The 14,176-nt window shown below is 40.9% G+C and overlaps 1 protein-coding gene across 1 annotated transcript in view; it reads right to left on the bottom strand.

Annotated features, from left to right (window-relative positions):
• Window positions 1-776: 776 nt before the first annotated feature.
• The window catches only part of LOC138572018 (putative methyltransferase DDB_G0268948), a 630,847-nt gene continuing 617,447 nt past the window's right edge, over window positions 777-14,176 (bottom strand). The window contains exon 7 of the mRNA XM_069649242.1: window positions 777-985. Coding sequence (XP_069505343.1) covers window positions 895-985 — 91 coding nt within the window. The 3' untranslated portion in view covers window positions 777-894. The remainder of the gene's footprint in view (window positions 986-14,176) is intronic.

Raw genomic sequence — 14,176 nt, forward strand, 5'->3', positions numbered from 1 at the left:
CATGTGTGGGGTGACTCCAATAAGGAGCACCAAAATGTCCTGTACACGAATGACGCTTTAACCCTTGCTTGATGATGTAAGATCATGGTGCTCTCGAGCAGCAGAGTTCTTTGCTGGCACTTGTGTATGAGTAAACCTTGTTATCCTTGCAAAGCGGTCTCTCGTCTTCTTTCCCTAGTGGGTTGCGTTTACTCTGGAGTGTGCGTATATAGGGACTTGCCTTCAGGGTGTGAACCAGGGATTGGTATATCCTGTGGCTGGCTGTAATGTGGGCCAAAATGCAACATATCAAAGGACCATCTATCAATGAAGTGGGTCGAAATGCAAAAAACTACTGAATTGGAGCACTAGGAGAAAGTGGCCATTAAAGTGGACCCAGAGATTTATCGATCAGGGTGTATGCAGCATGGATGTGGAGAGCGATAACTCTATGTGTTACCATAAGTTAATTCAACTGGGTTAGCCAATCCGGAAAATACACACATGGTTCTAAGTGCAGCATACAGTATTTAGAAAGAAAATAGTGTGTGTGTTCACGACATCACATGCAATACAAGTCCATAATGTGCAAATGGTAAAAATAGGCAGTATTTGACGTGCAGCCTGTTTTTACAGATCCTAAAACACTCACGATGAAGCCGTTGCTGACATAACCTCCCTTACCGCACCCAGAAGAGAAGGAAAACAACACCAGCTCTCCTACATCATTGGTAAAATAATTAATAGCAAATCAAATTATAATATGGGCTGTAGATGAGTGCAACACATATAGTATACTCTGTTATGGTTATTTAATTAGATCAGCGTGTATAAACATAATCATTTCTGGGTGTGCTTTGATTGAAGATTATGGAGCTGTATCTGCCATGTCTGCATTCCGTATCCATCCTTACATCAGGGTGACTTGCAGGCCAACACGCAGAAGTGGGAGGTGCACATCCCCAGCTGTGTGTCTGTAGAAGACGTCCCCATGATCTTCAGTATCCTGCAAAAAAAGTGGGTAAACATTCAGACCCAGCATAATTCCACTTGTTAAACGTAACGTGTGACCAGTGGAAGGAGACTTCACATTAGAGAGGGGAAACATGGTATGCACTAGTTGTAATACATCTAAATACCGCAGGAAGCAGCATGAAGACATTATTAATGATAAAAGAGGTTTGAACATGGACACATTTCAAATGCAATTCATTACATTATTATTATTTTGGTCATATTTATTTTGCTTCCGTTTTACCTGCTCTTGACCTGTTAACATGAACAGTCTTGCTTTTGCATCATGTAAAAGATGGTTACAAAAGTACATGAACTCAGTAGAAGAGGCTCTTCCTTCTTTACAACGAAATAAACACATGGCAACATGGTGCAGTTAGAGCATCAGTTGAAACCTCCAGAGAAGAATAGTGGAGGGAGACATTCATAAAGGTTCTTTCATGATAGCCTCTGATATCTGTATTAAGCCTGGAAATAATGGTCATGTTATTGGCTACTTGTGACATCACAACTGACCTGTAATATGTGATTAGAGAGCAGTTGCAATGTCATGTTCTTACTACAGGTCAGTTGTGATGTCACAATGCCTCCTGTTTGAGCCAGCAGAGAGAATTGCAGCTGTCACTGCAGCACTTAAATGAAGCTGTGAAAAGCTTTCAAAATTCCTTGCTTGCAGAGTAGTTTTCCGAGACACATCGCAGCTGAAAATTGACAAGTAACTGTTTATGGTAGAATGTTTAATTTATGCACTGCTGGAGTTGAACTCATGTAAAATAGAATCTGCATGTTATTTCGTATTTTAAAGCACAAAATTGATGTGCTTGAACTATTTTTCTGCATCACTTTAGGAGCTGCATTTATCCTTTCTTTAAAACCCAAACAGATTTTATATTGACTATATGGATCAACAAATGGAAGATCCCTTATATTAAATTAAGCAGGCTATGTATTTAAGAAAATGCCAGTGTATTGCCATGTATTATACCATACATACCTTGGAGTTCTGCCACCTTATAAAGGAAGTCAGCCTTCGGCCTCATTCCTCTATTCGGTCACGAAACTCCTCTGTGACTTGCAATATCCTTCTAATGCACGGTAGGGGGTACATTAGCCCATATATAATGCAACTACCTCTGCAGACCTTCAAAGAAAAGTGCAATGTCAATACCCATTAATTCAGTTTGACAGAGTTGAGCATTGTGACACAATGTGTACAGTGTGGTAGACATGGTCTCCTATGTCTATGTCAGCAGTTGTCATGGTAAGCCTAGAGCTCATCCCAATTGTGAATGTTAACAAATGGGCAAGCAGTGTGCCACAAGATCTCTTATAGGATAGGTAAGCAGAGAGAGTAAAAGTGAGGTAGGGAGTGCTTGGATGATATTTCCCTATACATATAACCCCAAAGATGAGTGTTGTGGTGGTTTGGGGAGATGGTCATTTTACGTTTCTTAACTCTGACAGTTCATGCAACAAGCCTTGAAGGCTATCTGAGATTTGCCAAAGTATGCCATATTTTTGGTAAAGATCAAGTTCCTGTACATATTTAAGGGTGTGCACAAGCGCAACACACATGTGATACTTACCTTGCGTGCTCCACAGTGGTCGAAGTGTATGAAAAGAATTAGTGGAACTATGTTCCATGCTGGCCTGCCCCCGCTCCCAACAAACCCCATCACCAAGCCACCTCGCAACACAAAACAAACCCCCCAAAAAATGCGCCTGCCGTTTAAGGGAATGTTCAGTGCAGTGCACTGAAGTGCAAATTTCGACTGCTTGCTACAGTTTTATCTTAAAATAAAACCATTCCGGAATGGTTGCTTTTTAAAATAAAAGTATAGGAACAATAAAATGTAATAAAAAGAATAGAGGGCACTGCTCCCAAACGCTCCCGCCCACTGCGACCACTGGTGCTCCACATCCCCAGCATCTGTCCGACCCAGAGTTCACAGCTCTTCAGATTCCATCACCTTGGAATGTTTTGTACCTTGGAATTTTATAGCACCCATGCATTGTGTGGAACCCCTTGGAATATGCTTGTAAAATTATGTTACATTAGCAGAATCTCTGCAAAAGTGACCACTGCCACCTATTTTATAATCAAAAATTGTATCAATGTAAATGAAGGCAGGAAAGACAGAGCACTGGATGTGGAGAGGAGTGTTGCTGTGTGGAAGGAGCTGCCTGAGTGTCCTCCTTAAGGTATATGGATTAGTTTGACTTTAAATCTGATTTTCCCTCCATTTTACTGCCTTTAAAAAAAAGAAAGAAAATGCCTTTATCTGCAGCTGGAGTTATCTGGATTAATTTGATCTTAAATCCGATTTTCCTTCCATTTTCCACCCTTTACAAAAGGCTTAGGTGTCCTGATGGATGTCAGGTTGCTTGATTGTTGTGAAGAGTATGATACCTCCGTCCCTAAGTACCACAGAGAGATAATACAAGATTACTCCCTATGCGATCATTGAGGCCACAGGTGGGTAGTTCTTGAAGCCCGGAACCACGGAATGCCGAAACCCAAGGAAGCTGTAAAGGAAAACCTTTATTAGCAATCAAGTGAGTACAGTAGAAGCAAACTAGCAGGATAAAGAGCAGTGCTTACCTAAGCTGATGGGTGATGGAGCCCAGAATCCTATGATGGGTGATAATTCCGTGGAGGGGCACATGAGCTGGTTTCCCCGATGACAATAGGGGAGAAGAACTGTAGACTGGGTATAGACCCAACCTGCCCTCCTGTAACTGATGAAACTAAAGGACCAAAATCCAAAGTACTTGGTAACGTAATGCAGTGAAGAGGAAAATGCCAAGTCCATTCAGGGTAATCCAAGACAGTCCAAAAGGCGTTCCGAGTTCAATTGATCCAGCAAACAGAGCCAAAGGACGTGGGCAAGGCAAATCCGAAATAACAGTCCAAGAGTCAAGAGCCGTGAAACACAAAGTATCCGAACGCCGTGCAGAGTCCTCCAAAGAACAGCTGTGAAGCGCGGAAGTGCAGAAGTTCAACGCTTATGTAGTGGGTGCTTCCGCGTCACATGAACCGCGAGTGAGACGGATGAACGCGTCACGTGATCCGCAAGCGCGACACGTGAGCGTTGTTTAGATCTCAATGATCGCGGAAATGTCTTTCTGCGCGCAGCGTCCTGCAGCCGGCGTCTGCGAGCTCCCTCCTGCAGACGCCATGAAAACGCCAGTGAAGGAACGGGAACCCCCGAGTCTGCATATTTGGCCCTTGGGGTAAACCCACTCACGTGACACCCGTCCACTGTGAGTGACAGGAAATGGGAACCTGGCTGGGGTAACTGAGGCATTGTGAGTGTTGCCTGTCCTAAATGCATTGTGAGTGATACCTGTCCTAGATACAGTGTGAGTATTGCCTGTCCTAGATGCTTGTGAAAAAGGGACGGAATGAGAGGATAGCGTGACAATGGATTTGTCTGGATTGGTTTGACCTTGAATCCCATTTCCCCTCCATTTCCTAGCCTTTAGAAAAGGCCTGTATGTCCTGCTGGAGTTATTTGGATTAGTTAGACATTAATTCTGATTGTCCCTCTTTTTCACAATGCTTTAAAAGAAGGCCTTTGTGTGCCTTCAGCTTGATTGGTGTTTTTTTCCCTTTGTCTTGGCTTTTTCAACAACAAGAAATACGGCTTTCAATAGGCAAAGTAAGTCACCCGAGCCCCTGCCCAGTTCTATTTCTACAGTTAGCATAGGGCAGCCATGCCCGGGTAGATGGCAAAGGGCAGTGGATAAGGGCTATTCCTGTTTGGCTGGCGCCCAGCCCTGCACTGCAGCACCCCCCCCCCTTGCAACCCAGAGGACCACAGACAAAAAGGTAAAGGAAAACAGAAGATACAACAAAAGTTTGAATCCATAATTTGTTCACCATGTAGAAATCCACAGTTTGAATTCTGCCATGGAGAAGTCTCGAAATCTGGAACTTTTGCAGTTTTGAACTTTGCCATTGTGATTGTTGCTACTGTGAGGTTTCACCGCATCAGAGTTCTGCTACTGTCTGATATACACCTTTTGAGTTCCAGTGTTTTACAAATCTTGTCCACTTTGAATCCCTACACTGTGGGGTCTCATCTCATTTGGATTTTGCTACTGTGAGATTTCACCACATTTACACCTTGCTACTGTGGGGTTTCACCACATTAGAATGTTACCACTGTAAGGTGTCATCACACTTGAATTTTGCAACAATTATGTTTTCGCCACAATTGAATTTTGGCACTGTGAGGTTTCATCCAATTTCTGGTTTAATAGATTTTAATAGGGTTAGTGAAAAAATGTGAACACGTTAAATACATTGCAGTAGTATAAGTAACATGCACAACCATGTAAGAGAAGGTTTCGCAACATAAACTTTCAAAACAATATACAAGGGTTATTTACCAAAATGATATTAAAATGAGATAGTATAATGTAACACAGGAGTAAACCATTGATAACTTGATAAATGAGGGATGAGATATATGTAGAAGAAAGTATGTAACCCTTATTCTGCATGTACAGCTATATAACACATGATCCATGTTAACTGCATTAAGGAGTATATATAATGGGCTAACAGGGGGGCACAAGACATACATGATACATTACGAGGGGGCATGCAGTATGCATTACGTTTAAAGTAAAAAAGTGCAGCATACCAGAGTGAGAATAAGCAGGAATTTAAGTTGCCATAGGTTAAATAATTAGTGAAATCAGACCAGTTGTCATCATGTTTAGCAGATACATTTAGATGATTAGCCATACAGTGTTCAAGTCTTTGTATATGACATATATTGTTCCAGTAGGTTTTTACAGTGATATTTTGAAATTGCTTCCAATTTGCAGCAATTAATTTGATGGCACAGCAATAAAAAGATCAAAGACAATACATGAAAAAAAATAAAAATCATCACTGTCACTATTAAGTATAATGCTACCAAGTAGAATATTTGTGAAAGATAGTAAGAGATTAATTTTAAAAATATTTGTTATGTGGTTCCAAACATCAAGCCAAAACCTGTGAATATAGGAACATTCACAGAACATATCCTTAAAGGACCCTGGATTGTTCATTCAGGACCAACTGTTCCCATTAAATTCTGGTTGAGATTTACCTAGATTTATTGTGGTTAAATATGCTCTATGAGTGAAGAATGAGACTGTGGGTGATTTTGGCCGAGGTAGATGTAGGTTTGCCCTTAGACCTTATTAAAAGCCATGTCCTTTCATCAAATATCTCTCCACAATCAATTTCCCATTGAGACTCAGAAACCCATTTCATGGACCGTGGTCTAACATGCAGTAACAAATTATAACATTTTGCAGCCTTAATTTCAGAAGCTATAGCCAAAAGGTGAAATCTAGTTGGATTGGACATTAGTTAATTATCAGTATAATGGTCAAATGTATCTAGGCAAGCATTAATTAAGTTATTGTAAAAATTGAGATCTGAAACTGGTAGAGGGAGATTTTCCCTAAAATCATGGAAAGATCATGGAAGGCACTCATATCTGGATCATGATCAATTTGGTGAATATACCTGATACCTTTCTTTAGCCAGAAATTCTATTACAAAGTTCTCCCATTAGCTGTAATTGAATTATTGTTCCATAAATATGGTGTGAACCACTCGGAAGGAGAATTTGTAAAGGGAAAGAGGAAACCCTTCAGAGTGTTGACCAAAAATGTAAATGAGATCACAAATATTGATTGAGGAAATCAATTATTTTTCAAGAATAAAGCAGGTAGGGAAATCACTATTTACAGAAGAAAGTCATATACTAGAGTGTTTTCATAAAAACGCCCCATGATAGGACTTGAATTCTGGAAATCGTACCCCATCTGTATCAAAAGAGGCCTTGATTTTGACCATTCACTTAATATTTCCTTTACCCCCATAAAACGTTAACCAGAATGGAGTTGATAGACCAAAAAAAGATGCTGGAAGGGGAATTGGAAGCATTGTAAATACAAAATAATGGGCAATACTTCTAATGAGAGCTAGTACGAGTTCAAGTGAAAGGATATATACAATAGGAGACAAGGGGCACCATTTTCATGTTCCTCTTAAGATGAAAGATGAAAGATGGACAAGGTCTGGCCATTAATAAAGACAGAAGATCTGGGATCCAAGTTAAGGAGTCTGACAAGGGAAATTAAACCTTCACCACAGCCATGCCATCGTAGGGCCTGAAAAAGCTAATTCCAATCTACCCTGTCAAAAGCATTCTAGGCATCAATCACAATTGGTACATAAATGTCACTATCATTTTTATCCTTTTTAATAAGGAGAATGACGTTGAGAACAAATCTAGCATTGGATGAAATTGTTCTTCCTTTGATAAACCCAATTTGATCAGATTTGATCTGCTTTGCAAGGTATGATTAAATTCTATTAGACCGGATTTTGGCAAATATCTTACAATCAACATTAAGTAGAGAAATTGGTCTATAATTCTTTGTAAGATCTTCGTCTTTCCGAAATTTCAGAAAGAGAATTAATAAAGCCTCAGTAAATGTGCCAGAAGCAGATCCTCTGTTCGAAAAGTATGCGAAGAGTGATTCCAATGTAGAGGAGAGAATATTGGAGAAGTGACTAAATAATTCAATGGATTAACCATCTGGACCAGGGACTTTTCCTTTCTGTAGATCTTCAATGGCCTAAGCAATAAATAATAGTAAAGTAATCAGGCTGTCCAAACCACTAAGATCCATGTTTGCATTGGAGTTCCTGTTAATGCTATGTAAAAAAGGTATTAAGATTAGATGGGGAGCTATCATTTTCAGGAGAATACACATTACAATAGAATTTCTTGAAGACTTCCAAAATTGAACAAACATCCATGACTGTAGGACCTCTATCATTTTTATTGCGGGATATGAAGGATCCATGTTTTATTTCCTCAATATAACAAGCTAATATTCTGCAGAATATATTTGATGTTTGGTAAGTCTTAGATTTTTATTTTAAAATGGCAACTGACGCTTGTTCAGTTAGTTTCTTATTAACATGAAAAGTAAGGACAGCACCGTATGGCATTCAAACTCATTAGGGGATTGGTAATATTGCTTTTCAAAGTTAGTGAGCTATTGATATAAAGCATCCAGCTCCTTTCTATGTTATTTTTTCTTTGACTCAAGTAGGCAATAATATGACCTCTTATAGAAGCTTTTAAAGCATCTCAATTATTGACCGTAGATGTGTCTTCATCATGATTATCTGAAAAATATTGATGGTGAAATGTGGGGAAGGATTGTTCTAACAGTTAATCATGCAAAAGGACATTATTAAATCTCCACCTATTCGTTTTTTTTAATATCTAAAAGGTCAAGGGTAGTAATTACCTGGACAAGCTCGGCTAGTACAATATTTGCAGTTTTTTAGTCAATTATGGCCCCGGTAGGGTTTTAGATGCACAAATGTAATCCAGGTGTGAAAGTGTCATGAGGTAAGGATTCGAAGTCAAATCAAAGTCAGTAGGGTGGGATAATCCCCAAGAATCAAGCAGTCCAACTGCTGATAAGCAACAAATAAAGAGTTCAAGAGATGAATGAGATCTAGAGGTTTAAAAGACACATTTTGATTGCCTGTCTAAAAAGAGGTCAATAATGTCATTAAAATCACAACAAACAATAGGAATAGTGAGGTCAGATTGGAAAATAACCTGTCTAATGGTATCTCAAAACTCAGGATCCAGAGCCTTAAGCCTGTAAATGTTCAAAATGGATATGACATCTGTGCCAATTTGTAATTTAACCCAGACCCACCTACCATCATAGTCAATGTCCCCATTGAGGATCGTATTAGGTAGACGTTTGTGAATGAGTAAAGCAACTCCATTCTTCATACCATTGGCTGGACTGGCAATTACATATTGACCCCAAAAAGACAGACAAATGTCTTTCTTGGACATACATGACTGATGGGTTGTACTTCTTCAAGTGTGAAATTATCTTCTGTCTTTTAATTGGGTTATTGATACTTTTAACATTCCAAGAAATACATGTAAACACCATTTAAAGAAGTTAAGACTAATGTATAAATTACAGACATAAATTAGCATGTAATAAATGTGGGGGTGGAAAGGCAAAACATGAAATCTTGAAATGGGTGGCCAATATTGTTGGATGTTGCACTGTAGATAGCAAAAAGAATAGAACACTAAAGGGGAGAGACACAATAGGAATAGGGAAGTTATAGAATTTGACACGTACAGTACGCAACGTTAAGAAATGAAAAGTGAGAAAACACACAGGATAATCTAAAATATGAGAAATGAAAAAAATAAGGTATGCCAAGTATACAACAGGAGAGGAAAGAAATAGAGACTTAGGGCTAGGTGGCAACAGAAGGGCATAGAAGACTATTGGAGACTCAGGAGGCTATTGCTGGAGTATTCGGCTGTAACGATCCATACTTTCAGATTTTAGGGATCTGACGAAAGGTTTGAGGTCAGCAGTATCCTCAAAGACCGAGGTTCTACCATTAATGGTGAACTTGAAAGTGGACAGGTGGTAAAGACCATATCTGACATTGAGTTGCTTGAGGACAGGGCAGTATGATAGAAATTCCTTCATACATTGTGCTTTCTTCTTAGCCACATCTTGAGAGATTTAAATTCTGCTGCCTTTTGCATAAGATTACTCTTTTCATTGACTTTCGTAACAATAAGTGTCAATTGTGTGTATTTCCAGCATTACAAAAATTAAAGTGGGAGGTGCAGAGTGCAAATCTTGAAGGCCACCATTAGATCTGATGCAGTGTGCCCATTGAATGTTAAGAACTACTTCTGGAGAGATACAAGGCAAATAAGGGAGCATTTTCTGTACAAACAAGATAGCATGACTCCCATCACATCCCTCTGGCAGACCAAATATGCAAAGGTTGTTATATCTGCCTCTATTTTCCAATTCCTCATTGTGTTTTCGAAGATCTTTGACTGTTTTAAGGTGTATGATATATCTTCCACAGTACTGTTTTCAAGCTCCCCCAGCCTGCTTTCAAGGGCACACCATCTGTCATCCAATTGTTCATGCTTTTGATTGGTAGCCTCCATGAAGGTCATCATAGACCTTACTTCCTGCAAAAGCACATCCATATAAGGATCAGGAGAACTGGTGGGGCAGGTGACTTGTAGGGCTTTTGTGGGTAGAAGAAGATGCCCAAGCCTGTAAGTCTTTCACAACTGGTGCTTTCTGACCACCTCGCACTGAAGACATAGTCACAGGTATGTCAGATGTAAATAGCCAATTACAGTAGGGCCCTCAAGACCAGATGTGAAAATTCAGATAAATCCATGCTCTGACAGGAGAGTAAAAGCAGAACACCCTTTAGATACTCAGTTGGGCATATCTTAAATGGCCATTAGATGGCACTGCTTATTAAATAAATTGAGGCCCTGGAGATCGAGTGACATCAGGAAGCCATTGGAACCGCCCCTCACCTCACTTGAAGCCGCCTCAGGAAGTATAGCACACCGCCACTGAAGGGATCCTGCCAGGAGAAGTCACAGCGAGCTATGGAAGAGCAGGAAAAGCAGAGATATGTGAACCACTATGTAGAAAAGGTAGTCAGCGGCAGAAAGACAAAAATATAGGCAGAGCGTGTCATGGATGCTCGGAATGTTAACACAGCGCTCTTCCACTGTGAGGTTTTCACCACATTTTGATGTTGCTACTGTAAGATTTCACCACTTTTGAATTTTGCTACTGTGAGATTTCACCACATTTAAATATTGCTACTTTGGGGTTTCTCCACATTTGAATTTGGTCCTGTGAGGTTTCACCACATTTAGGCTTCACTATTGTGAGATTTCAACTCAATTAAGTCTTGTACTGTGAGGTTTTACCACATTTGGATTTTACTGCTGGAAGATGTTGCCATGTTTGAATCTTGCTACTGTGGGGTTTCACCACATTTGCATCTCGTCACAGTGAGGTTTCATCACGCTTGCATTTTGCTACTGTGAGGTTTCACCACATCTGAATCGTGCCACTATGTGGTTTCAGCACATTTTCATTCTCCACTGTGAGGGTTCACCACATTTGAGTTTTGCTACTGTGGCATTTGATACATTTGACTTGTGCTTTGTGCGGTTTCAGGACATTTGCATGTTGCTACTGTGAGGTTTCACCACATTTGAACTTTGCTACTGTGACATTTGACCACATTCGACTTGTCCTTTGTGCGGTTTCAGGAAATGTGCATGTTGCCATTGTGAAGTTTCACCATATTTGACTTTTTCTACTGTGATGTTTCCCCAAATCAGAGTCTTACCACTGTGAGGTTTCACTGGATTTGGAATTTACTACTATGAGTTTTCAGCAGATTTGAATCTTGCTACTGTGGGGTTTCATCACACTCGAATTTAGCCATTTGAGGATTCACCAAATATGCATCTTGCTACTGTGAGGTTTCACCACATTTGATTCTTGATACTGTGGAGTTTCAGTATTTTTTTTATTTGCCACTGTACGGTTTCACAAAATTTGATTGTTGATACTGTGAGGCTTAAACACATATGAATGTTGCTACTTTGAGGTTTTACCACATTTGAATCTTGCTAATGTGGGGTTTCAGCACATTTGCATTTTCCCACTGTGACGTTTCACCACATTTGAATTTTGCTACTTTGAGGTTTCACCACATTTGAATTTTATCACTGTGAGGTTTCACCATATTTGATTTTTGAAACTGTGTGGCTTCACTATATTGGAATTGTGCTACTTTTAAGTTTCACCACATCTAAATCCTATCCCTGTGTGGTTGCACCACATATGTATTTAGTGTCTGTGAGACTTCTCCACAACTAAATTTTGCTACTGTGAGAGTTCCACCATTTTGAGCTCTGCTGTTTTTTAATCTTTTCCACTCTGAATCCTGCCATTGTGGGGTCTCATCACATTTGAATTTTACTACTGCTGGGGTTTCACGAAGTCTGAATTTTGCAACCTGCCTCTCCATACCTGGTAAGTGGCATGCACAGTTGCCTGCATTGTGTTTAGAGCTTACTGCTCACTTTGTCCATACCGGCTGCAATTTACTTTTTTCCCCCCAAATTCAGCCCCTCAACACTTTTCGGCATGTCCAGCCCCTCCATCAGCCCTCTACCTGCTTCCTTCCACCCTGCATTGTGTTTAGAGCGTATTGCTCATTGCTCATTCATAGCTGTTGTATGCTCTGCTTCCACTTCTGTTTAATTTTTGCCCTCCATGAGCTGAACTCGGCCAGTGTTGCATCCTGCGCCTCCCACCACCCTCCTTTGGCTTCCACTTCCCTGCTGCCAGTCCCACCTGCTTCCCAGCCCTCCCACCAACTCTGATTGGACCTTCGCCTGGATTAATTGTTGCAATAAGGGCAGCCCCACTGCCCCTTGCAGTCCCCTCAGTGAAGGACCTTGAGTCAAAGGACAGCTCCTGAAGAAGAAGCAGAGCCAAACCGTGTTGGCCTATTTTAGCCTGTGGTGCCTGCAATCATCAACCAGCAGCGACTGATAATGTAGGCGAGGTCTGGACATGGGAACCAGCAATTACTGCTCCCGATTACACTGACATGACCAATCTTATTATCTTATTATATTATCTAGAAGCCTGTAGTCAGTTGCATATTCATATGTTAGCCACATCCAACCCATAGGCCAACCATCACTGAACCATATCTCGCATTTAGGTAGACTATGTTAGTCAGCCATATCTCGCATCCAGGCAAACTGTCCACTGTTGTACTTGCAGCAAAATGCACTGTATTTTACTGTCTACTGTTGTATGCCAATTTAGGCCTATCTCCCTCTATCCAGGTGTCCCAAATCTAAGTGTTACTGTAGTTTACCATCTACTGGTGTATCCCCATTTATGCCTCTCTCCCACTTTCCAGGTGTCCCAAACCTAGGTGAAACTGTATTTAATTGTCTACTGTTTCAACCCTATTTAGGCATTTCTCCCACTATCCAGGAGTCCAAAAGCTAGGTACTACTGCATTTTACTGTTTACTTTTGTAGGCCCACTTAGTCGCCATGCCAGTGTCCCAAATCTAGGTGTTACTGCATTTTACTGTCCACTGTTGTATGCCCATTTAAGCGTCTCTCGCTCTATCCAGGTATCCTAAATCTAAGTACTACTGTATTTTACCATCTACTGTTCTATGCCCATTTAGGCCTCTCTCCCTCTATCCAGGTGTCCCAAATCTAAGTACTACTGTATTTTACTGTCTACTGACCTATTCCTATTTAAGCCTCTTTCCCTCTATCCAGATGTCCCAAATCTAAGTGCTACCATCTATTGGTGCATCCCCATTTAGGCGTTTCTCCCACTATCCAGGTGTCCCAAATCTAGGTGCTACTGTATTTTACTGTCTACTGTTTCAACACCATTTAGGCATTTCGCCCACTTTCCAAGTGTCCCAAATCTAGGTGCTATTGTATTTTACCATCTACTGTTGTATGCCCATTTAGACCTCTCTCCCTCTATCCAGATGTCCCAAATCTAAGTGATACTGTATTTTACCATCTACTGTTGTTTGCCCATTTAGGCCTTTCTCCCTCTATCCAGGTGTGCCAAATCTAAGTGCTACTGTATTTTACTGTCCACTGTTGTATGCCCATTCAGGCCTCTCTTCCTCTATCCAGGTATCCCAAATCTAAGTGCTACTTTATTTTACTGTCTATTGTTGTATCCCTATTTAGGCATTTCTCCCACTATCCAGGTGTCCCAAATCTAGGTGCTACTGTATTTACTGTCTACTGTTTTGTCCCACTTTAGGAGTTGCTCCCACTTTCCAGCTGTCACAAATCTAGGAGCTACTACATTTTACTGTCTACTGTGGTACCCCCTTTTAGGCACACGGCCCCGAGCCCGTCTCTCCAGGTGCCCAAGCTACTCGTAACACTCTGACCAGATTCCCAAGGCCAGGTAAATTCATATCTAGTGTGGTACCACAGTTGGACGTGCCCAGTTGGATGTGCACCCTCCACTCAGTCACATAATCTGAAGTACCCTTCCCAAAGGTTAGACACCATGCCACACGCTGGGCAAATCAGAGCCGCATGCTGGCGCTCCAGTAGGCCTCACAAGAATCACCACACCCTAACTCAGCCATCCCAAACTCAAAGGCCATCACCCTGGTCTTCCCTCCCACATCCTACACCCTCCAAGTAGATCTCACTCCGCTCAATCAAGAGCAGCAATATGGAAA

This window comes from Ambystoma mexicanum, chromosome 1p (assembly GCF_040938575.1).
Source record: "Ambystoma mexicanum isolate Mex_15411 chromosome 1p, UKY_AmexF1_1, whole genome shotgun sequence".
NCBI classification, from domain to species: domain Eukaryota; kingdom Metazoa; phylum Chordata; class Amphibia; order Caudata; family Ambystomatidae; genus Ambystoma; species Ambystoma mexicanum.